The 22,477-nt window shown below is 62.1% G+C and overlaps 1 protein-coding gene, 2 long non-coding RNA genes and 1 other non-coding gene across 5 annotated transcripts; 1 reads left to right on the top strand and 3 right to left on the bottom strand.

Moving 5' to 3' along the window:
• Positions 1-3,643: 3,643 nt before the first annotated feature.
• On the bottom strand, positions 3,644-11,926 carry TLE5 (TLE family member 5, transcriptional modulator). Of its 2 annotated transcripts, none has more exons than XM_077860555.1 (7): positions 11,762-11,926; positions 10,632-10,729; positions 8,232-8,295; positions 6,983-7,027; positions 6,425-6,487; positions 4,866-4,940; positions 3,644-4,765 (listed from the first exon to the last, which is right to left on the bottom strand). In XM_077860555.1, the coding sequence occupies exons 1-7, from the start codon at positions 11,786-11,788 to the stop codon at positions 4,547-4,549; spliced, it is 591 nt and encodes a 196-aa protein (XP_077716681.1). In that variant the 5' UTR covers positions 11,789-11,926; the 3' UTR covers positions 3,644-4,546. The 2 variants fall into 2 exon arrangements, with proteins under 2 accessions (XP_077716681.1, XP_077716680.1); XM_077860554.1 differs by having other exon boundaries at positions 3,644-4,768; positions 11,762-11,925.
• On the top strand, positions 10,928-22,322 carry LOC144290886 (uncharacterized). The gene is made up of 4 exons (XR_013358374.1): positions 10,928-11,023; positions 15,868-15,944; positions 18,131-18,275; positions 21,374-22,322. It is a non-coding gene; the product is annotated as an uncharacterized LOC144290886 (long non-coding RNA).
• LOC144291297 (U6 spliceosomal RNA) lies at positions 16,314-16,420 on the bottom strand. The gene has a single exon (XR_013358604.1). It is a non-coding gene; the product is annotated as a U6 spliceosomal RNA (small nuclear RNA).
• LOC144290890 (uncharacterized) lies at positions 18,073-19,174 on the bottom strand. Its single transcript, XR_013358381.1, has 2 exons — positions 18,994-19,174; positions 18,073-18,758 (listed from the first exon to the last, which is right to left on the bottom strand). It is a non-coding gene; the product is annotated as an uncharacterized LOC144290890 (long non-coding RNA).
• Positions 22,323-22,477: the final 155 nt, after the last annotated feature.

Genomic DNA, 22,477 nt, shown 5'->3' with positions numbered 1-22,477 from the left:
TGCCTCGTTCTGTGGCCCCCGACAACGTGCTGCAGTTTTGCTGTCTGCAGAATGGGCCCGTGACATCATTTCCAGGTCCCAGGCTCCACCAGCCCTGGCAGCAGGGCCTCTTTCTGTTTCCCCCCCAAGACTGAACCGCGGGTGTACCCGGCCCTGCTGGAGGTGGCCACCTCCTGGGTCAGGCCCGGAGTTCCAGCTCCCCCCCCGGGGGAGGAGGGCTGGCTCTCTGGGGCTGGGGGCTCTCAGACCTAGGAGTCCCCGGAGGTACGGAGGGGCCTAGGGGGACAGGGGCAGCCGGGATTCTCCAACACGGAGGACATTAGGACCATTGTAGGGACAGGAAATCGAGGTGCAGAGTGGAGGGGGGCGCACACCCCTGATGCTCGCAGATCCCCCAGCTGAGAAGCCTCTGCATGAAAGGGGAGCGGTAGGGGAAGGGGGGGCCTTGGGAGAGGGCGCAGGGGCCTCCCCTGCAGGGATGCTGTCTGAGAGGGGGTCGGGTGGTCAGATGGGGGGCGGCACCCCCTGGGGCATCGCCCCTCCCCCTCCGCTCCCGCCCCCTCCCCGCGGTGCCCCCCGCGCTCCGCCCGCCCCCTCCCTCCATCTCCGCCCTCGTCCCCCCTCCTGCCACCCCCTGGGCTTCCTCCTCGCGCTCCCCCTCCCCTCCCCTCCCGCGCCCCCTCCCCCTCTCCGCGCCGCTCTCCGGGGCCCCCCTGCGCCCTCCCGCCGCCCCCGCCCCCTCCTCCCGCCTCATTAGGCGCGGCCGCGGCGCGGGGCCCATTAGCGGATCAATTAGCCGAGGTCGCCGGCGGCGCGGTCGTTAAGCGCGGGAGGCCGCGGCGGGGAGGGGGCTCCGGAGGCCGTCCCTGCGCCCGCCCGGCTCCGCGGCCGCGGTCGCCACCCCCGGGGCCGCCCCGGCACCCCGCTCCGCCGGAGGGGCTCCTGGGCCCTCCCCAGGTGGGGGGAACCAGCCCTGCAGCGGGACTGGGGGTCCCGAGCCCCAGGGGGAGACCCCGAGGGCGCAGAGCCCACCCCCGTGGCTGCGCAGGGCGCCCGGTCTCCGGAGGAGCCCCCTGGTTTGGGGGTGTCGGGTCGTGACCCCCCTCCCACGGCGCCCTTCATCTGCCAGCAGCATCAGGAATCACAGCATCAGCTGACAGCTCGGGCCCTCGCAGGCTCCCTGCTAATTCTCCCACCGATTTCCCAGAAAGTGACATCAGACAAGTGACCTCACTTGCCTCAAATCTCCCGTTAGGGTCTGAGGCGGTGGCAACCCAGGTCGGCCCTCAATAAATGTGCTAACATTTATTAAGTTGCTCCTATGAGCCAATTAAGAAAAAAAAAAAAAAAAGAAAGAAAAATCCTGCCACCAACCCTCCATCCCGGCTGGGCCTCACTCCCTATCCACACACACGTGCTGACACACTCTCTATTTTCCTGGTTATCTGTCTTTTCCAGCCAGAGGGCAGGGATTTATATCTTCTGTGTCCTGGGGAGCTCAGAGGTCTCAATAGATGAATGAATGAATGTGCCCAGAGCCGTAAGCATTTCCACCGATTAAATAATACGATCTTCATAACGAGGTTTGTTCTGAGATCCTACCCATTTTACAGATGGGGAATCCAGGATCCACGGGGGGTGGAGCTGCTCGTCTACACTCTCCAGCCGTGAGAGCAAGAGCCGGGATTTAAATCGAGGCTGGAGACCAACCGGCTTCCTGGAACCATCATGTGACATATTAATATGTTGTCTGTGCGGGACCCAGGTGGAGGGACCCCAGAGTCCTGCTTTAGGGGAGGGTCAGGGGACAAAAGGGACATCTGGAAGTCTCGGAGGATTACAACCCTGGGGAGGAGGGGGAAAAAAGAACAGGGTTCCAGACAGAGGGAACAGCATGTGCAAAGGCCTCTAGGCAAAGGAACAGCAAGATGCTGCAGTCTGGCTGCAGCCTGCTGAAGAGGGATAACTGGGAGTCTCGGTAGCAGGACCAGCTGCCATGGAGGCCCCCAAAACCTATTTTTCAGGATTTTTTTAAAATCGTGAATTGTAACACACAAAAGAGCGCACAGGTTGTAAACGAACAAGTTGATGATTGCAAAGCGCACACACCCGTGTCCTGAGCCCCCCCCCAGTTAAGAAATGAAACATGGGCAGCCCCGTTAGAAGTCCCCCTGTGGCCCCCCTGCCAAGGGTAACCCCATGACACCTGCCACTGTAGGTCACCTGGGCTTGACTTTGTTCTTTTTTTTTTTTAATATTTTATTTATTCATGAGAGACACACAGAGAGAGGCAGAGACCCAGGCAGAGGGAGAAGCAGGCTCCCTGCGGGGGGCCCGATGCGGGACTCGATCCCAGGGCCGAAGGCAGACGCTCCACCGCTGAGCCACCCAGGGATCCCTTGACTTTGTTCTTGGTAGAAATGGGACGTTCGGTATTTACGCGTTTGTACCCGGCTTGCCTTGTTAAAGGGTGCGCGAGATGCGGTGGGCGGTGTCGGCGGAGCCGGGCCTCGCTCTTCTTCGCGGCTGCATCGTGTTCCAGGCACGATTAGGTCACGGCTCGTCTGTTCTGCTGTGGTTTCCAGTCCGGGGAAGCGGTGACTGGGGACAGCAGCTCTGAACGCCCTCGTTCGTGTCTTTGTGGGGGCAGTGGCCCGGCGGTGGTGGCCAGTCTGCCGGGACACAGATCCAGGAGCAGGGGAATCGCGAGGTGGGGCCCAGGTAGCCTTCCAAGTAGCTGTGACAACTGGCGCTGCAAAAGGTTTACGCTCTCCCAGGGTCCTGGGCGAGTTTGGGCTTTTGGCACAAGGATGACTGGTAGGCAGGGAGGGACCCCAGCACGCTGGCATTTCTGGAGGGGCTCCGGCTGCGGTGGTGGACTGCTGGGGCACAGCAGGCGGCTGGTGGGACCACCGGGTCACGCGCCCCCCCTCGGCCTCTCTTTCCTCGGGGACCTGAGCCACTTCCCCAGAGGTAAGCAGTCCACCCCAACCCCCCTCCCTGTGCCCTTGGTCCAACCTGGGAACCCACTGGATTGGGGCAGGTGGGAGTTTCTCGGAGTCCAGAAGTCCCTTGGGTGCCCGGGTCCCTTAGGGTCTGCAATCTACACTGCCCGCCCTGCCTCATCCTCAGCCTTGCCCCGTTCTCTGGGGGGGCAGCCGGAGGCCTCTTGATAGCCTTCCTTGGGGTTCCCCTGGGTGGTCCAGCTGGGGCGTGGCAGGGACGCCTTGGACAGGTCCTCGGAGGGTCTGGTTCAGCTGGGGGGGGCGCTGTGTGTTCTCTGATCTGGCCAAATGGGCAGCGTGGGGATGCAGTGGGCGTGGGTCCTGCGGGCTCAAAGTCTGGTGTCTAAGGGAAAAGAATGGCACCGAGGAGCCCTCTGGCCTGGGGATGGGAAGCCGGGTCAGCTCCGCTTCAGGCCCCTGGGCCGGGCTGTGTGACCCAGAGCCTCCAGCTGCCCCTCGGGTCTGGCCATCAGTTCGGGAGACAGACTACAGGGACAGGCCGGACCCCCCACCCCCACGGGGACTCTCCGGATCCGGCCCGTCAGGAGGAGGGAGCTCAGACACGAGGGAAGCCCCCTCCTCCCCTGGGAAGGGGGGCACCGCGGCAGCCCACAACACAGAGGCAGGAACAAGGCAACCAACCTTCTCACATCTTTATTTGAAAGGCACAGCTAAGCCCACCCTCGGTACAGCAGTCTCCCTTCTCTCCGCAGCGATCAAACGACTCTACACAACAAAAGCTGACAAGTCTAAAAGGCTATATACAGACACAGGTGTGGGTGTTGCTTGTTTTTTTAAAACATTTTTCTGTCCTTTTTTTCTTTTTTTTTTTTTAAATATCCCTTTTCTTAAAAGACAAGCTAGTGTACTGGAAAAAGGAAAAAAATAAAATAAAAACCAAGACAACTTGAGTACCCTCATCTTTATTGGGGAAGGGGAGAAAGGGAATTCTGGGACGCCCGCCCGCCCCCACCCCTGCGCCTGGCTAGGCTCCCTCTCTCCGCCCCCTCTCCTGCAGGGGAGAGGAGCGGTGGGCGTGGGCTCTGGAACTAGCCTTGCGGAGGAGGAGGGGAGTGAGGGGGGAGGGACGCGGGGTGCCCAGGGCGGGAAGGGGCAGCTAGCGTGGTGTTTGCATGCAGTGCCAGGGTGGGAGGCTGGGGGCGCGCCCTGAGGGGCCCGGCGGGCGCGGGCGGGGAGGTGCGGGGGTGCTGGGCTTCTGGAGGCTCTGCTGTCTTCGGGCCTGGCCTCCCCTGTGCGCCTCCAGGCCTCAGCTTACCTCCCGGGTGGAATGGGCAGGTATTGGCCCACTCCGGCTGCAGGGGGGGCGGGGAGGAGGGGAGAGGGAGGAGGAGGAGGGAGGCTGGAGCCGGGGGTGTGAGAAGCTAGGGGCGGCACACAGGCAGGGCTAGGACCCCAGCAGGCGGCTACCATAAATACTACCGAGTTCAGCCAATCCCGAGCTACACTGTGTCTTGCGCTAAATGTTCCTCTCTCCATGTCTGTGTCCCCTCGCCCCCCCACCCTCCCCACCCCGCCACCCGCTAATCCGACTTCTCGCCGTCATCCTCCTGGTGGGTGTCACCGTCGTGCCCGTTCTTGTCTTCCTTGGAGAGATGGGCCTGGGAGCCCAGCGCAGACAGCGAGAGGAGGCCGGTGCCGGCGCTGACGGCGGGCAGCGAGGGCGGCTGCAGCCCCACGGGCAGTGGGGTCAGGGGCAGGGCCAGGGCCTGCAGCTGGGACAGCTGATGGGCTTGGAGCTGCTGCTGCAGGGCAGACGGAGGGAAGCATTAGCTGCCTGGGGCCCCTGCCCACCCAAGGCCCACCCAAGGCCACCCAAGGCCACCCAAAGCCCAGACGTACTCGGATGATGGAGTTCAGCTCGGGAGCGGTGACCTGCTTAGCCCTCTCGATGGCTCCCAAGACCTGCTGCTGGTGCTGGAAGGGGGATGGGGTAGAGACAGAGGAGCCAGGTGCTGTGCCCCGATCTCTGTGCAGGTTTGGGGCACAGAGCCCAAGAGGAGCCACCCTCCCTGCCCCCGAAAAACCCCTCCCTCCAGCCGCTTCTGTTCACCAAGCCCCAGTCTCTTCCTCTGGAAAATGGGGACAAATGACAGATTCAAGAAGACCCAAGGGGATTGGTGCCAGATACTGAAGAAAATGCCATTAGGGGAGTCTGAGAGAAACCCCGGACCATGACCTATTCAATGCCATGTGCAAAGGAGTCAATGAACAGTGCACAACCTGGCCAACCATACAGAGAAGACCTGATCCTAAGAGCCTGCAGCCTGTGCCTCTGAGATCTGCTAATCCAAGATCCTCTCCTTGCACAACTGGGGAAGGCCCAGTGGATTCTGGGTTCAGGGCAATCCCTCCCACACCCGAGCACTCCCTGAAAGTCTGTTTCTCCTGCCAGTTTCCCTTTTTGCCTTGCCTACCAAGAAGTTCCTGTCATGAAAGGAAAGCACAAGTCTAGGTCTATCAGAGCCCCAAGAACCCCCTTCTCTAGGATTTTCATAGTATCCTTCTGGAATTGTCTCTGGGCAAGCAGGTTACCCAAAGGGCCCCAAGACATGGTCAGGAATCCAAGAGGAAATGATAAATTATGGACAGGAAGCCTGGCAGAGGGCAGGAATGGCTCCGGTGATGGAATGGGCCTCACACCAATGGTCTTAAAACCCCAAAAAGCCGGGATGCCTGGTTGGCTCAATGGTTGAGCATCTGCCATTGGCTCAGGTGGTGACCCTGGGGTCCCAGGGTCGAGTCCCACATTGGGCTCCCCGCAGGGAGCCTGCTTTTCTCTCTGCCTGTGTCTCTCAGGAATAAATAAATAAAATCTTAAAAAACAAAAAACAAAAAGCCAAAGCAAGAGCTCAGTGCGTGGTTCCCCGGGGTGCGTGTCCACGCGTCCCTGCGTTCATGTGCGTGCAGACCTGTGTCTGCAGGTGCGCGTGCGAGCCTCATCTATCTGTGTTGAGCCCGTGCACGCCTGCCTCTGTGTGCACGTGTGTGTGCAAGTGCCCTCCCCGAACATGCGGCCCCTGGTTTCTGGCCTGAGGCGGCCCCCAGGGGCCTGGCACACAGATCTCAGAAGGGAAAAAGGCAGAAGCAAGAAAGGGAAAAAAAAGATCCTTGGTGCAGCCTTTGGCATATCTGACGTCTTCACCCACGAAATGACTCACTCAGGCTGGGAATTCCACAGCAGGGTGAGGCCCCTCCCTGTACTGCCCTGTGCCCCTGGGGTTCCTCCGATCTGCGGATCTTCTGTGTCTGGGAGGTCCAGAGAGGGGAGGCGTGTGCCCTGGGCACCCAGCAGCTGCTGCCCCAGAGGGCCGTGGGCGGGGGTCGGGGTGGGGGGAGGCCCGGGCAAGTTCATGGCCCAACCACCTCCTCCTCCCTTCAGCCCCGGGGGTGCCACTCACCTCTTGGGAAAGGTAGGGTAGGACCTGGGCACAAATCCCATTCAGCCTCTTGACGATCTCGGCCTGCAACACACAGAGGCTTCAGTGCAGGGGAGGCGGCGGGGAGGCGGCAGGGGCAGGTGCAGACCAGCCCCAGTAGCCGGCGGGGTTCCGGCTGAGAGGAGCCCAACTGGGCCCCGGGTCGCATCAGCACCTCAAGCCTATGGGCACCCAGTCGGAGGCAAAGGTGGGCTCTGGGGCCAACCGGGAGTCCAGGCTCGGGGACTGGGTGGCCCTGGGAAGATGCCACCCAGCATGGGGGAGAGGGTGGCCCACAGCACAGTTCTTAGGACATCCCTGATATTGGCCGACCTCAGGGGGCCGGAGGGCGAGGGGCAGTCTGGGGGTTCTCAGTGTGCTGGCGTGTCACCCCCTCCCACAGGAGTCAGCCGGGTGGGGGTGGTAGTTTGGGGGAGGCCGGAGAAAGAACAGGGAGAGGGGTGTGGAAGGTAACAGGATAGGGGGGTAGACCTGGGGGTCACCAAGGGGCGGGCCCACCTGCCTGGGGTGGTGGCCTACCTGCTTGTGCATCTCGATGTTCAAGCCGTAGGACATCTCGTAGTACTGCGTGGTGGGGAGACAGAGAGAGAAATGGGGTGGGCCAAGGATGGGACGCACAGTGTGGGAGGACGAGGGCAGGTGGGGCGCGCATGCGGGAGCAGGGTCTTGGCCCCTCATGGGGCCACTTGCGGGGAGCTGGGGAAGCGTCAGGGCCCCAGCCTGGCCCCAGCCTGGCCGGGCTCCCCTGGCTTCTGGAGTAATTATCCAGCCCCCTCTCCAGCACACATACATTCCAGGGCGCCTAATCTTTTATCTTTATGTGTCTTGTCTGCGGGTGGCCCCAGACTCCAGGGAAGTTGGCCTTCCTGGGTATAAATAACCAGGATAAACAAAGCCTGCTGGGTCTGGCTCTGGGGTCAGCAGCACCCCCTCACGCCCCAGATCTGACCCTGCCTCCTCCCCTCCTCTAAACCCCCTCATGGCTCCCCATCATCCCTGGGGGTGGGGCAGGGGCAGCCAAGTTCATCCCCAGGACTTTCCGTGGTTTCTCCTTCTCTGTCCAGCAAGCTCCTACTCATTCTTCAAGACCCGAGCTGCAGTGCCCCCGCTTGGGGCAGTGAGCCCCCCCTGGGGAATCCCCCAGTCCCCCATAGCTCTCTCTCGCCCCCTCCCTATCCCTCCAGGGCCAGGAGGGTCAGTGCCCAGCCAAGCCTGGGAGAGCTGGGCTCTGGGCTGGGCCAAGGAGGGGGGCTTTTAGATGTAGGGACTGCCACCTGGCGGGGATGGATCCAGGCAGGATCTCAAATGTCAGGCAAAGAATGTAGTGTCACCCCTTCCCTCCCCCTCCCAGGATGTCAGCTTCCTGCCCGGCTGCGGCTGCCCCCCCCCTCCTGCTGAAGCTCAGGCAGGGAGGGGTTAACTGCCCGGCCTGTGGGGGCAGGGAGGGATCCGGCCGCTCCCCCAGTCAGTTCCTGGCTTTGGCTTCCACGGCAGCAGCCTCCTCTGCTGCCAAGGACAGCCGGGGGACCTGGCAGGCCCGGGCTGCAACCCGGTGGTTTGGCACCTGGGCCACTGGCTGGGCGGGCAGCCAGGCCAGCGAGGCGGCCTGGGCCAGGCCCTGGGGCCGGCTGAATGGAGCGCGGACCCCGATCCTCGTCCATCCCAAGGAGGTGGCCGGGTGCAGGCAGCTGCCAGGGCGGGTGGAGGAGGGTCCAGGGTCACCCCGCGCCCCCCTGCCCTGCCCGCTGCCCAGGGCCAGCTTACTTACCATCACATAATGACGCTGCATCTCGGACTTCTCGCTGGCCAGCTTGTCACATTCGAGCTTCAGGCTGGAAAAGAACAAGATGGGGGGGTGGGGGTGGACTGAGCCCCCTGTTGTGCGGGGAGAAGGCCGTGTCCCCCTCTGTGAAGATGGGGCGGGGAGGGGAGGGGACGTGTGTGCCCTCAGGCTCTCTAAGTGTAAACCGGGGATCCTGCAATCAGCCTTGTGGCTCTGGTGGCGGAGAGAGTAACGGGGAATAACACAGATAAGCAGAGTCGAGCAAACACGCCGGGTCAGCCAGGGACTCCGAGAAACTTCTCTGCACTCCAGACGCTTGATGAGATCAGTGATACGAGCGTCATCCTCATTTCACAGATGATGCAACGGATGCCCAGAGAGGTTGAGTAACTCGCTCAAGGTCACACAGCCCCGGAAAGCTGGCTTCAGAGGCCACAGTCGGAGCCACTGGGGAAAACTGTCCAGCCGGGGACGAAGGACCAGAAGCCACAGCGGCTGGAGAGGGCGGAGGGCGGAGGGCGGGCTGGCGGGGCCCTGGGCCCAGCTCACCGAGGGGTATCCGAGGGGGCCCGGCCTTGATTTCACCAGCGGGGAAGAGTCCACTGTTGGGTAACAGATGGCGAGCCGCTGGCCTCTCTCAGGCCCCCGCCGCAGGGACGGGCTCTGGGCACCTCCCAAAGCACCCCCCCCCCGCCCCAAGGGGGAGGGCAGAGAGAGACCTAGAAAGCCGCGGGCGCAGACCCCAGCTACATGCGGTGGCTTCAGGGTTCAGGCCCGCCACCTCGCTGCTGTGTGGCTCTAGGCAAACCCCTCTACCTCTCTGGGCCTTGTCTCTGCATCTGTAGGGACTGACCTCCCAGGGTGGGGGTGCTGAGAAAAGGAAGTGGATGAAGACCAGAGAAGCTTCTAGAACAGCGCCTGGTATACAGAAAGCACCTGATACATGCTTGACCTTCTGGTCAGTCATCCCAGGGGCCTGGCATCTTCGCTTCACCAAAGTGCTTACGACGGGTCTGCCACTGTGCATGTGGCTATGGGCCCCACGTGTTTTTTCTCCCCCTTTCCTTAAAAAACGCTATTTGTGGATACCATTGGGGGGAAAAAAAAACAATCAGGCAATTTCACGCCAAACTCTGAATTTCTGGCCCTGTTTGAGGGTCTGGCAACTCCTGTGTGTACCCACCCCATGGGAGGACCCCTCACAGTCCAGAGAGAAACCCAGGTCCACCGGGTGCAGACCCCAAGGTTCAGAGAGGGTGTCGGGTTTAGCTGAGGACACACAGCCCTGTGACGGCCCTCTGACCCCCGGCTCTGGGGTTGTCAGGCCCCAGGGCTCACTACGAAGTGGGGGCGCTCTGGAGGGGCTCCGAGAACCCAGGCCTGCCCAGCCCAGGCCCTAAACGCTCCACATCAGGGACCACAAACAAAGTTCCTGGGGCCTGCCTTCAACTGCCAGTGCCTCAGTTTCCTTGTCTGAGAAATGGGCACAGTTAAGAGGCCCACAGCGGGGAAATGCTACAAGAGGACATCGGTTCAGCATCTAGCACATGGGGAGTGAGGAAAGTCGCCTTGAAAGGTGAGATTTTTTTTAAAAATCTATCTACAGATCTGGATCTCGCTATTTTTCTTTCTTAAAACCCAGAATCTGTCTTGGAACCTGTCTGCGCAGGCCAACAGGCCTAGAGAGCCGCTGGGGTCTGCGACCGTGACCGAGGACTCCGGCCCGATTCCCAGGCAAAGCCCCCCGCCCCCCAACAGCCTTGAGAATCTGCGTTCCCCAACCCAGAGATTACGGGCACATCTCGGCCTGGTCTCAGTGCTGTGCATCCTCAGGAAATCTCTGCCCTCTCTGGGCTTGACGTTCTTAAAGCATGAGACAAAGACAGCACCGGTCCAACCCCTCCATGCTGCACTGCGCAAGCCCTTTACAGCGCCAGAACGTTAAATTCTGGGGGAAGAGCCTCCTTGGAGAGTCTTGTTGGGAGCCAGGAACTCATTCCCCAAAACTAAGCAGAGAAGAGACAGGACAGGCTGCGGAATGTTTTCTTTCCGGGGTGGGGGGTCCATCCTCCACCAGGCTCCTTGGGAGGTCTTTTATCCACGCGGGGGGATGGGGGTGGGGGTGGGGAGAGGCCCTCTGAAGCCACACAGCCCCAGTGTCTGGACAAATAATTTAACTTTCTGTGCCTCAGGCTTCTTACCAGTGAAATGGGTTGTCTTGAAGTCTACGAGTTTAATATCCGGAAAGTGCTCAGGACAGGGCCTACCCCGTACCAGGACGCTCTCGGCCTCCATTTCTTCAAATAGGTGTATAAAGCAGTAACCCCCCCCCAGGCCTGGGGGGCCTCCCCCCCCAACCGCCCGGGCCTCTGGCCCCCAGCTCACCTGTGGTACTGAGCCTGCAGCAGCTGAAACTCGTCTTTGATGCGGTCGCAGGAGTCCGAGGTGGTGAATTTGAGTTGTTGGGGTAGGTGAGAGGAGCCCTGCGGGGAGGGGGCGGCCGGGTCAGGGCCCCGCGGGGCGGGGTGACCCCCGGGGCAGGCGCAGCTGCAGCGCCCCCCCCTTGCCCCACTTCCCGGGCCCGTGTTTACAGCCCCTGGCGCGGCCCCCGCCCTCGCTTCCTGCCCCCGCCTCTCCCGGGGGAAGGCGAAGGGGTGGGTGCGCCCGGGGCCGCCGCGCTCCCCGCCACCCCCAGGCTGTGGGGGTGCGTTAGCAGGTCCGCCCTCGGCGGGGGGCGGCGCGCGCCCTCTACCGCCCCTCGGAAGCGCCGGAGGGAGGTGCAATCCGAGGGCCCCAACCGCCTCTGCGGGAGGGGGGCCGGCGTCCTGGAGGCCCCCTCCCCAAGTTGGTGGGGGTGCCCGGCCTCCCCGAAAAGTCCCCTTGGGGAGGGGGCCTCTCCCGGCGCCCGAAATCACCCGGGGGGGCGTCCGCCCCAGATTCCCAGCACCCTCCTGCCCGGCCGCGTTCTTCCGGGAGGGGTGCGCCTCGGATCCCCCCTCATCCCAGGCCTCCAGACCAGCCCCGGAGCTCGCGGGGCCCGGCGGGGCTCCCGGGGTGCCCCAGGCCCGAGGCCAAGGCCGCCCGAGGCCCGGCCTGGCTGGGGCGCGGGGGGGGGGGCCTGCCCCGGGGGCCGGGGGGAGGGGGAATCCGGGCCGGGAGCCGGAGGGGACCGGGCCTGGGAACTAGGGGGCATCCGGGCCGGGCGCGGGGGGAGCGGCCGGGACCTGCGGGGGCCGGGGAGCCCGGGCGGTGGGGGCGGGGGAGCCGCGCTGGGCCCCGCGCCGGAGTCGGGGGAGGCGCCGAGCAGGGAGCTGGGGATGGGGGGGCGGCCCGGCCGGGAGCGGGGAGGGCGACGGCCAGGCCGGGACCCCGGGTGCCAGGCGCCGACCTGGGGAGGCGCGCGGGGCCCGACCTGGGGGGGGGGCGGCCGGCAGGGGACCTGGGGGGGCGCGGGCGCGGGGATGCGGGGCCCCGACCGGGGTGGGGGGGGCGCCGGGCCGTCGGGCCCCGCTTACCGAATGCCTGCTTTGTGGAAACATCATGTCAGTCGCGGCGGGGGGCGCGGGCTGCGCCCCGGTTGTGCGCCCCGGCTCGGGCGGCTCGGGCGGCTCGGGGCGCCGGGCGGCCGCGCCTTTGTCCCGGCGCCGATCGGCAGCTCCCGGGGCCGCCGCCGCCGCCTCCCGCGCCCGGCCTCGCCCGCTTCCTGCGCCCCCTCCCCGCGCGCCCGGCCCCGGCGCGCCCCGGGCCCCGCTTCCTGCGCGCCCGGCGCCCCTCCCCGCCCCTCCCCGCCGCCCGCCTCCCCGCACGCCCGGCCGCCGCTCCTATTGTCTAATGGCGGCGGCGCCGGCACTGGCCGCGGCCTCGGCTCGCGGAGGCTCCGGCTCCACCTGCTGCCGCCGCCGCCGCCGCCGCTGCTGCTTCCCGGGCCCCGTGCGCGCCGCCGAGGGGGGCGCGCGCCCGGGGAGGCCTGCGGATCCCCACCCAGCCCGCCTCCCGCCGGCCGGCGCGGTGACCTTGGGCTCGGCGCGCCCCGCCCCGCCCCGCCGCGGCCCCTCCCGGCGGGGGGCGGCCGGCCGCGGGCCTCGGTGTCCCCGCGCGGCGAGGAGGGCCCGCCGCCCCCGTCTACACCGCCGGCTCCGTCATGGCGCGACCTGGACGCGTGCCAGGGACGCGCTCCGTAACCTTGGCCCGCGGGCCGGCTGCTCTGCGGGGAGGCCGCGCTGACCCCGCCGCCCCCACCCGCGCACCGCGCCTACTGTGTGCGGGCCCGCTCGGGACCTGGGGGTGGGGGCGGGGTGTGCGCGCGCGCGCGTGTGTGTGCGCGCGTGTGTGTGCAAAATCCCGGCCTGGTGGAGATGGCAGGAGACAGACCGAACCCCCAGCTAGGGGGCAAATGAGCCAGCGGGGAGGGCCAGGAAAGTGCGATTTGAAACAGAGGAAGGTCAGAGAGGCCTCCTCAACCGCAGAGGACCTGAAAGTGAGAGACAGCCCTGGAGGGGGTGGGGAGGCAGGAGTAGCAAGTGCAAGGGCCCTGAGGCAGGCCCAGCCTAGCACTGGGGACGGCGCAGGGAGGCAGGGCCAGCAGCTTCACACCTTGGTTCCCACTGGAGGCCTGCGCTCTGAAGGGCCTGTGCAGGTTCATGGCCTGCTGCGCTGGTCTGGAAATTCCTAATAGTTTTCCAACAAGGGGTCCCACAATTTTTTTTTTTTAAGATTTTATTTTTTATTTATTCAGAGAGAGAGAGAGAGAGGCAGAGTCACAGGCAGAGGGAGAAGTAGGCTCCATGCAGGGAGCCCGACATCGTGGGACTCCATCCCGGGACTCTAAGATCACACCCCGGGCTGCAGGCGGCGCTAAACCGCTGCGCCACAGGGGCTGCCCCGGGGTCCCACAATTTTGTTCTGCACTGGGCCATGTGAATTCTGTAGCCGGGCCGGCGGCATGACAGATGGTGCAGGGCCTTGCGAGCGGTGGGGGGTTTTACTCCAAGGGAGGCTCTCGAGGCAGGAGGCCGCGACACCCCCCGCCCCCCCCCCCCCCCACTGAAAGCCCGGCCAACTGGGATTCTGATAGGATCACTCTTGCTGCCATGTGGATAACAGGCCCCAAAGAAGTTGGTGAACTAATGCCTGGTTAGCCCGGCAAGTGCTAAATACAGTCTCTTAATTACCACCACCATCGCTGTCATTATCGACTATGCCGCTTGCCTCTCCGGATATCTGTGACTTCTCTGGGCCTTGGGTTTTCCCCGTCTGCAAAACAGAGACTTAGGACCCCAGACACCTTTCCTGGGCAGATGGAAGGCCAGACGAATATGAGATAAATAAGCAAAATTTAAGGCTTCCTCTGCCCTCCCCTCCTCCCCCCCCAAAAAAAAATTCCTTCAAGATAAATACTACTTTAATGTTCTTTACAAATAAAAATCCATCCCAAAAGAATTCGTGATGAGCAGAATATTAGTGTGTTACATAAAGACACTATCTGATGGGGCCAGAGATGAGTAAGGATAATGTGGGTCCCCCTTGTCCCCATGGTATAAGAAAAAAAGGAACCCATTTTTGGAAGGTTCTTCAATGTTCCTATCGGGTTCCGGAACACACAGTCCCCACAAATCATATCAGAGTCCCCGATGTAGATGGGCTATAGAATTTTGGGGCAAGGAAAAATGAAAACACAGGATCTCTAGTTGAAAATTGGTAGGAATTTAGGAATTTCAAGATGTTGACAACAGAGCATTAGACCGAGAGCAGGGCCTGTCCTTCTAGTGCCCGGTCCTTTGGGACAGCAGGAGCCACACGCCAGACGCTCTCTCCTGGGAAGCCACCCGCGTCTGAGCCTGAGCTAGGGAGGCAGTTCCCAGTATTCAGGCATTTGGGGCCACGCACTCTCATTTTTAGCAGACCCCAGGCTTGGTGGGCAGGGGCGGAGCTGGACTCAGGAGCCCCCGCCGTCCAGTGGGGTCAGGGCCGGGCCCTTCAGCGGGCACAGAGGCCCAGCATTGTGTGCGTGAATAAAATCAAGCAACCAAGCTGTGTGTGTTTTTACCACATGCCAGGCTCTGCTTTAAGGATTTTAACCTTAGGTAATAGAGCCGTTTGAAGATGAGGACATCAAGGCACCATGAGGCGAAGTGACCTGGCCAAAATCACACAGCTTGAAGGTGGCAGGGCCCGGGTGTAAAGTCAGGTAGTTGGGCCTTGCCCCACGATGTGACACTGCCCCTCCAGGTGGGGCATGAAGGCAGGCACGGTGGGATAGACCGGAGGTGGCCGGGAGGCCTGAGGAAGCAGGCCCCTGAGTTCCAGACGGAGAGGTTGGCATTTTACACGGAGGGCACCGGGGAGCCTTGGGAGGTTTCAGAGCAGCGTCTCTCCGTCAGCCTCTGCGCTCTTGACCGTTCTGGCCTGGCTCATTCCCTGCGAGGGCCCGCCCCAGGCACCGTGGGGAGCTCGAGCAGCATCTCCAGCCCCCCCGCCTGCTCGGTGCCAGGAGCGCCTCCCTGCCCAGGCTTGACAAGCAGCAGCGTGTGCAGACTCCGCCGAGTGTCCCGGGTGGGGGGGGGGGGGCGCGAATCGTCCCCAGCTGAGAAGCTCTAAGCACAGAGAGTCGGCCAGGTAGAAGCCTGGTTGTCGGAATGGAGAAAGGCAAGGTGGGAGGCTGGGAGGTGGGGTGGACAGGGTCGGCCTGGGCTGGGCCCCTGGCAGGAGCGGAGGGTGGGGGGCCAGGCGGGGAGCAGGCCGCAGTCCCAGACCAACAGTCCCGACTCTATAATTAATTGGGGTGGGTGGTGGGGCTTTCGAGGATCTCGCGGTGGGGAGGTGCCACTGTGCACCCCTCGGCTCCCACCGTCCCCGACTCTAGGCCACATCCTGGGGTCTCTGCTGCCCGCTTGCCCAGGTATCTCAGGGCTGCACACGGGAGCAGGTGGGGGCAGGGACCTGGCTCGTGGACGTGGCCTCTGAGACCAGAGCACCTGGCAGGCTGCTGCTTACGGATGCGCGGGGCCCCGTGGGCAGAGCCCGGCACCGCCTGGGCGTGATGGATGCGCTGCCGGCCTTAATCACAGGTTGGGGAGGAGACGGGTGACCACCCAGCCGAGCGGCGGGTGGGGGCACAGCGGTCCGGCTCCGGGTCTGAGCCTCTGGGGCGGTGTGAGAGTCCTACCCTGGCCCTCACACCCCCGGCCCGCCCCAGAAGGGAGCCGCGGCTCATGCCCTCCTGCGGGGAATACCTGCCGCACCTACTCAGTGTCAGGTGGGATTCTAGGAGGAGGTTTATGGCGCTGACGGGGGCGGCTGAAAATCCCTCCGCTTGCAGAGCCAATGGGCTTTAAAAAGTTGACTTAAATCCTGTCTTTCCTGGGGCCACAGCCCTCCCTGAGGTGAAAGCCCAGGTCCTCCCTGGGGCCCCCGAGGCCCTGCTGGAGCTCGCCATCCCCTCCCTGTCCTCCCCTCCTCTTCCCTCACCCTTGCTCCCTCTGCTACAGCCAATGGGGCCTCCTTACTGTTCCTCCGACACACCAGGCCCTGGTCCACGCCCCAGGGCCTTTGCATGGGCTACTTCTGCTCCAATAGGCATCCGCCAAATGCCATCTTGACTAATTCTTTCCTTTCTTTCCAGGCTTGGCTTAAAGGTCACCTTCTCAACGAGGCCTCATTGTGACTTCTCTATTTAATTCTGGCAGGGCCGGGACTAGGGTAAGTGCACTTTTGAGTGAGGCACTTTCTTCAGGCATCAAGTTTTTTTTTTTTTTTTAAGATTTTATTTATATATTTATGAGAGACACAGAGAGGCAGAGCCACAGGCGGAGGGAGAAGCAGGCTCCCTACGGGGAGCCCGATGCGGGACTTGATCCCGGGACCCCAGGGTCACACCCTGGGCCGAAGGCAGGCGCTCAACTGCCGAGCCCCCCGGGTGCCTCAATAGCTATGACTTTATCGTGAGATTCTCATAGATGGGAAACTAAATAAATAGAATAGTTGTTCTGTCCATTTCATTATACCATGCGTTTCAATTGCCTGTTTAGTGAAAAATGAAGAAATCTGTAATTTTTGGCTTACATTTTTAAAAACATGGAACATTTCATGAATTTGTGTGACTTCCTTGTGCAGAGACCATGCGAATCTCTTCTGTATCGTTCCAATTTCAGCATATGTGCTGTTGAAGAGAGCACCCTCATGTTCTTTCAGTGAGACCCAAAGTCCTCCTCGTGGTCCCCAAGGCCCCACACCACCACCCAGTCCCCTCTCTGTACCCCCTCCTCTATCTGTCCCCCTTGCTCACCCTGCTCCAGCCACAAGGGGCCCCCTCGCTGTTCCTCCAACACACCAGGCCCAGTCCTGCCCCAGGGCCTTTGCATGGGCTGTGCCTGCAGCCTGGGAGGCGCTTCCTGTGGAAATCACCTGGCCCATCCCTCACTTCCTGCAGGTCTCGGCTCAGGTGACATCACTTCCTCCCATAGGCTACCTTGGGCCTCCCTAAACTAGCCCGATATCCATTTGTTCCCTTTCTCTACCTTAAAGGAACATCTCTGTCTTTATATTTTCCTGTGTGTGTTTATTGTCTCCACTAGAATAACGTCAGCTGCACGTCAGCTGCACGAGGCAGGGATTCAGGCTTTTTTATTCCCTGCACAGAGCTTGTCACACACAGTAGGTGCTCAGTCGACCTGGCTCGCTGTGAAGATCACCTTTCTCAGGACGAGGCCACCCAGCAAAGCAGTCCCAGGGCCTCCCAAAGCAAAGCACCCCAGCGGGGCCCTAATAAACAATAAGCACTCACTTCTCACAGTTCCCAGGCCGGAAGGTCCAAGATCCAGATGCCGGTGGTGGTGGCGGCGGCGGATGAGGTCTGCCTCAGTCTGTCCCTGGCTGGGCCCGGACTCCGCCGCCTGGGGCCGCATGCTCACGGCCTCTCCTCCACGGGTGTGCACACGTGGCCAGGCCGCCGCTGCCACCAGTGCTATCGGGTCACAGGATCGGGGCCCCACCCGGTGACCTTCACTACCCCCTACAAGCCCCATCTCCAGATGCAACCCCGCTGGGGGCAGGACCTCTCCGTCGGAATCTGGGGGGCACAACGCACCCCCGGTATAGTTCTACGGGGCTTGTCCTGGAGAAGGACCAGCAGGTGCCGCACGTGGTGCCCGCCTTGTGTGCCAGCCCGAGCCCCCAGGGGCGGACTAGGGCCTGGCACCCCGCTGGGCGAGGGAGGCGGAGGCAGGCACTTATCGGATCATTCCCCCCAGGGCAATTCTGCCTCCAGGGGACGTTGGGCAGCGTGTGGGGACATCTGTGGCTGTCACAGCAGGACGGTGCTCCAGCGTGGGCATGGGCGGGGCCAGAGAGGCCGCTCAGCCCCGGGGGCTCCCCAGAGCGCCCCAGCCCCGTGTCAGCTGCGTGGCCTGGGGGCTCCTGGCTGCTCTAACGAGAGCCAAATGGCAAATTGAGAGGAGGGAGGGGAGCTTCTTTCCAGGCAGGTTTATAACAATGGAACTGACCTTGGCTGAGGGCCGGAGGCTGGTGGGGAGGGCTTCCCCCAGTGAAGGATGTGGGGGGTTACCTAGGTGACCAGTGGTCGGTGCCAAGGCCCGGAGGCAGAGGGTGGGGCTGGGGCGGGTAAGGCGGGGAGGAAACGGCCACCCAGGGGCTCAGCCTTCATTTGGACACCACTGGGGAGCCATGGAAGGTTTTTGGGCATCACAAGAGGGCAGCACGGTCCCACTTCGCTTCCAAACCTCAGTCGGGCTGCTTCCAGGAGAGTAGGACGCAGGGTGGCACCATGACTTCTGTGGGTCCGGGCTTCCACGAAAACCATTGAAGATACTGTTTCCTTTTTTTTTTTTTTTTTGAATATTTTATTTATTTATTCCTGAGAGACATAGAAGAGGCAGAGACATAGGCAGGCCCTACAAGGAACCTAATGTGGGACTCGATCCCAGCACCCTGGGATCATGCCCTGAGCTGAAGGCAGACGCTCAACTGCTGAGGCCCCCAGGCGCCCCGAAGATGCCGTTTCCTGATGGATTGGTATGTACACGCAGGTGTAATCCGGGGGGTGCGTGAGGCTATATTCATGATCGTTGTACTCACTGTTTGCCTCTGATGCTGGAGGAGATGGAGACACTTTCCCGGGCCCCTCCACTCTCATGAGCGCTGGGCGCTGCCTGGCAGACGTGTGGGTTGGGCAGGAACAGTGCCCCGAGAGCAGAGAGGAGCTGGGCCCGGGGAAGGCCTGGTGTGGACGTGGACGGGAAGGGCCGGGGTTGATGGAGATTTAGTGTGGGCAGCAGTGGGTGCGGATGGGGTGGCAGGGCCGCCAGCCTGGGAGATGGGGCTGGGGACACTTGCAAGCCCCTTGAGAACTCTGTGCAATGTCCTCAGAAACGTCCAGGAGGAGGGGCGCCTCAGTGGCTCAGTCGTTTAGACGTCCGACTGCCGATCTCCTCAGGGTCTCCATCGCAGGGTCGTGAGTTCAGGCCCCCGCGTTGGGCTCTGTGCTGGGCCTGGGGCCTACTTCAAAAAAAAAAAAAAAAAAAAAAAGAGTCAAGGAGGGGAAAATCAGATACACAGGACTTCATGAGAATTAAAAAGTTTTGTGCATCAATCAGAGGACGCCAGCAAGAGAATGAAAAGACAACTCCCAGGATGGGAGACAATCGTTGCAAATCCCGACAAGACTCCGTTGTCCCGAATATAGAAACAGCAACAGCGAACAAACCAGCCAAGGCAGGAATGGGCAGAGGACCTGGACAGGCGCTCCTGCAAAGACCACATACAGATGGCCAAGAGGGCGCACCTCCTGGCCGTCGGGGCAGGTGTCAAACCTCCGTGAGACGCCACTCCATGCCCACCAGGGTGGTTGTGATTTAAAAAAAAAAAAAAAAGGAAACACCCTGTGTTGCTGAGGACATGGAGACCTTGGAGCCCTGGTGCGCGGCCCAGGAGGTGGGGGGGAGGTGACGGGGCGGGGGGGGGGCGGCCTTGGGGGAGACGGTCCTGCGGTTCCTTACAAACTTAAACACGGAGTCACCGTCTGACCCGGCGAGTCCACTCCTGGGTGTTGCCCCCAGGGATTTGAAAGTGGGGACTCAGCAGACCCTCATATACCCGTGTTGATAGCAGAATTATTTACAATGGCCCGAAGTAGAAACAACTATCCACGAACAGATGATTGGATGAGCAGAAATTTACCATTTCAACCATTAAAATTTTTTTTGAAAGATTTTAATTCATTAATTAATTTAAAGATTTTACTTATTTATTCCTGGGAGACACAGAGAGAGGCAGAGACACACGCAGAGGGAGAAGCAGGCTCCCTGCGGGGAGCCCGAGGTGGGCTCAACTATTTTTTAAAAGTAATCTTTATTCTATGCTCAGATGGGGTCCTAACTCCCAACCCTGAGATCAAGAGTCACATGTTTTACCAACTGAGCTGGCTAGGCGCCCCCCGACGGTCTCTAGGTGCACAGCTCAGGGCACCGAAACACACCCACCCCCACCACCGTCTCCAGAACCTTCTATCTCCCCACATGGAGACCCGGTCCCCAGGTAGCACTGACCCCCACCCCCGCCCACCCCTGGCTCCCACCACCTCCTCTCTGTCTCTGTGGATGGGCCTCCTCTGGGGACCTCCTGAGAGTGGGGTCCTGCGGGAGGCGTCCTTCTGGGTCTGGGTCCCCTCCCTGAGCCTGATGTCCTCGGGGTCCCTTCCTTCTGGTTGTCAGTACATTCACTGAGTTGTGCAACCATCACCACTAATTCCAGAACATTCCATCACCTTCAAAGAATCTCTTTCCCCCAGAGTAGTCACCTCCTCTTCCCCTCCCCAGCCCCCGGCCCCTCTGAGCCCCCTCCCCATCCATGGAGGAGCCCATCCTGGACGTGTCACACTCGCGGACTCACACCCCGTGGGGCCTCCTGTGTCTGGCTCCCTCCCTGAGCGTCGGGGACTCGGGGTCTGACCCTGGGGTAGCGTGTGGGCTCCTCACTCCTGCTCGCGGCCCAGAGACCTTCCGGTGCATGGCGGATGCCTCGTGCACATCCGTCCATCCGTGGATGGACACGTGGAGGCTGCTGTGAATCCTCTGCTGTGAACACGCGTCGTGGGACACATGTTCCTCTTCTCCGACACCGGGAGAGGACTTGCCGGGTCACAGGGCCGCTCTGTGGGCCAGCGTTTGAGGAACCACCACGCCACCTTCCACCGCAGCCACCCCCTTTGTTCCCCCAGCCCCGTGGGTGCCCCGACTTCTCCCGGCCTCACTGGGCGCCGTGGGCCCCTCCGCTTCGGCTGTCCCACGGTGGAACCTGCAGCAGAGCAGCTCCTGCTTCCCAGCCTGGCGACAGATGGGGGGGCAGCAGGTGACAGTCATGACGATGGGGTGGGACAGGGTGGCGTGGGGCGCCCCACCCGCGGGGAGCCGCCCTCGTCTTCTGCGCATGCTCTTTCACTGCCTGCTAACCCACTTTGCAGATGCACGAGGTAGAGGCTCAGGGAGAGTGTGGCCCGGCCGGCGGCCTCCCAGCCTTGGGGGATGGGAGGAGCCCCCCGCCCCCCAAGCCTCTACACCTGCTGCCACCAGCCAGGCTGCGCGTGACCGTGCCGGGCTGTGTTTTCGTGCACTTGCTCTTCCCCTGGAGCTTGTGGCCGCACCCTGGGGAGCCAGGCGTTGGCAGGGCCTTGAGCTGCTGTTGGGGTGCTTCAGGGCCTTAGAAAGGTGTCTGGGCATTTCCCTGGGGCTGTAGGGTAATTAGGCACCACGATTAGCAGGCTGCTGCGGGGGGGTGGGGCTTGTCTCTGGGGAGCAGGGAGCAGGAGGTGTGGCCGCCCACCTGCCGCGCCCTCCAAAGGCCCTAAGGGCCACGTGCCAGCTGCGCCTCGGTGACTGGCGGGCTGTGCGGCTCTGGGTGAGGGTCTGTCCCTCTCTGGGCGTCTTTCTCATCCCTCTGGTGGAGGAGACGACGGTGCATCTCCCGCGGTGCAGGACCCGTGGCCCAGAGGCCCCCCAAACAACACAAACGCCGCCCCCTGCGTCGGGAGTGGCCAAGGCCCACCAAGCTCCCGCACGTCCCCACTGCTGTTCCCAGCGCTTGGGGTGGGCACAACGTCCTCTCCCGTTTTACAGCTGAGGAAACCGAGACCCAGAAGCACAGAGGATTTGAGCCCCAGGCCCAGGAGCACACGGCAGGTGCAGAGAAGAGCCAGGATTTGGGCCCCAGCCACCCCGCCTGCACCACCATTTGCACGAGTGGCTGCGTGAAGAATCGTGTCCCCCGCCATCGGCTTCCGTGGAAGCCCTGACCCCCAGCGGGGTCCGTATTTGGAGGTTGGACCTTAGGTGCTGCGGGTTAGGTGAGGGCATGAGGCTGGGCCCCCGTCCCCGGAGGGGGGATTAGTGCCCTGGGAAGGGGATGAGGGACCCCTGCATGTGAGCCCCCAGCGAGAAGGCGACTGGCGTCACCCAGACCGAGAGCCCGCACCGGGCGCCCAAGCAAAGTCAGACGGCAGGTCATCGAATGTCCTCCCCAGAATAGCCCCAGGAAGATGCGGTTGCAGTAGAGGAGACCCAGAGGCTCAGAGAGGGCAGGACGCCTCTGTGAGGTCACACAGCAAGGAACCGACGGAGGGGAGGTTCCCACTCCAGTCTGCCCCGTGCCCTTCTCAGCCCCATCGCCCCCGCCTCGCCCCAGCCCGCCCTGACCTTCCCCAGGACCCAGCAGACCGCTCTAGCGAGGCAGCTTGGCATCACAGTTAATAGACTGATGTGGGTTGAAATCCTCACTCTGGCATTGTTTTTTCTTCCTTTTCTATTTTTAAAAAATATTTTATTGGGATCCCTGGGTGGCGCAGCAGTTTAGCGCCTGCCTTTGGCCCAGGGCGCGATCCTGGAGACCCGGGATCGAATCCCACGTCGGGCTCCCGGTGCATGGAGCCTGCTTCTCCCTCTGCCTGTGTCTCTGCCTCTCTCTCTCTCTCTCTCTCTGTGACTATCATAAATAAATTTAAAAAAAACAAAACAAAAACCTACATTGCTTACCTCAATTGATGCAGAAAACACATGTGATAAAAAAATTAAATCTCTAAAAAAATATTTTATTTATTTATTTATGAGAGAGAGAGGCAGAGACACAGGCAGAGGGAGAAGCAGGCTCCATGCTGGGAGCCCAATGCGGGACTTGAACCCAGGACCCCAGGATCACACCCTGGGCTGCAGGCGGCGCTAAACCGC

This window comes from Canis aureus, chromosome 19 (assembly GCF_053574225.1).
Source record: "Canis aureus isolate CA01 chromosome 19, VMU_Caureus_v.1.0, whole genome shotgun sequence".
Taxonomy (NCBI): Eukaryota; Metazoa; Chordata; class Mammalia; order Carnivora; family Canidae; genus Canis; species Canis aureus.
Note: the sequence above shows the minus strand (reverse complement) of the source record. Positions and strands in the feature narration are given on the sequence as shown.

Bases quoted from the DNA above. Each gene is read 5' to 3' on its own strand.
- TLE5 (XM_077860554.1), bottom strand. From the start codon at position 11,788: ATGATGTTTCCACAAAGCAGGCATTCG. The intron at 10,730-11,761 runs GTAAGCGGGGCC...CCCTCCCCGCAG, and splicing joins TTCCACAAAGCAGGCATTCG to GGCTCCTCTCACCTACCCCA. The intron at 4,941-6,424 runs GTGAGTGGCACC...TCCCCCTTCCAG, and splicing joins TACCCTACCTTTCCCAAGAG to CACCAGCAGCAGGTCTTGGG.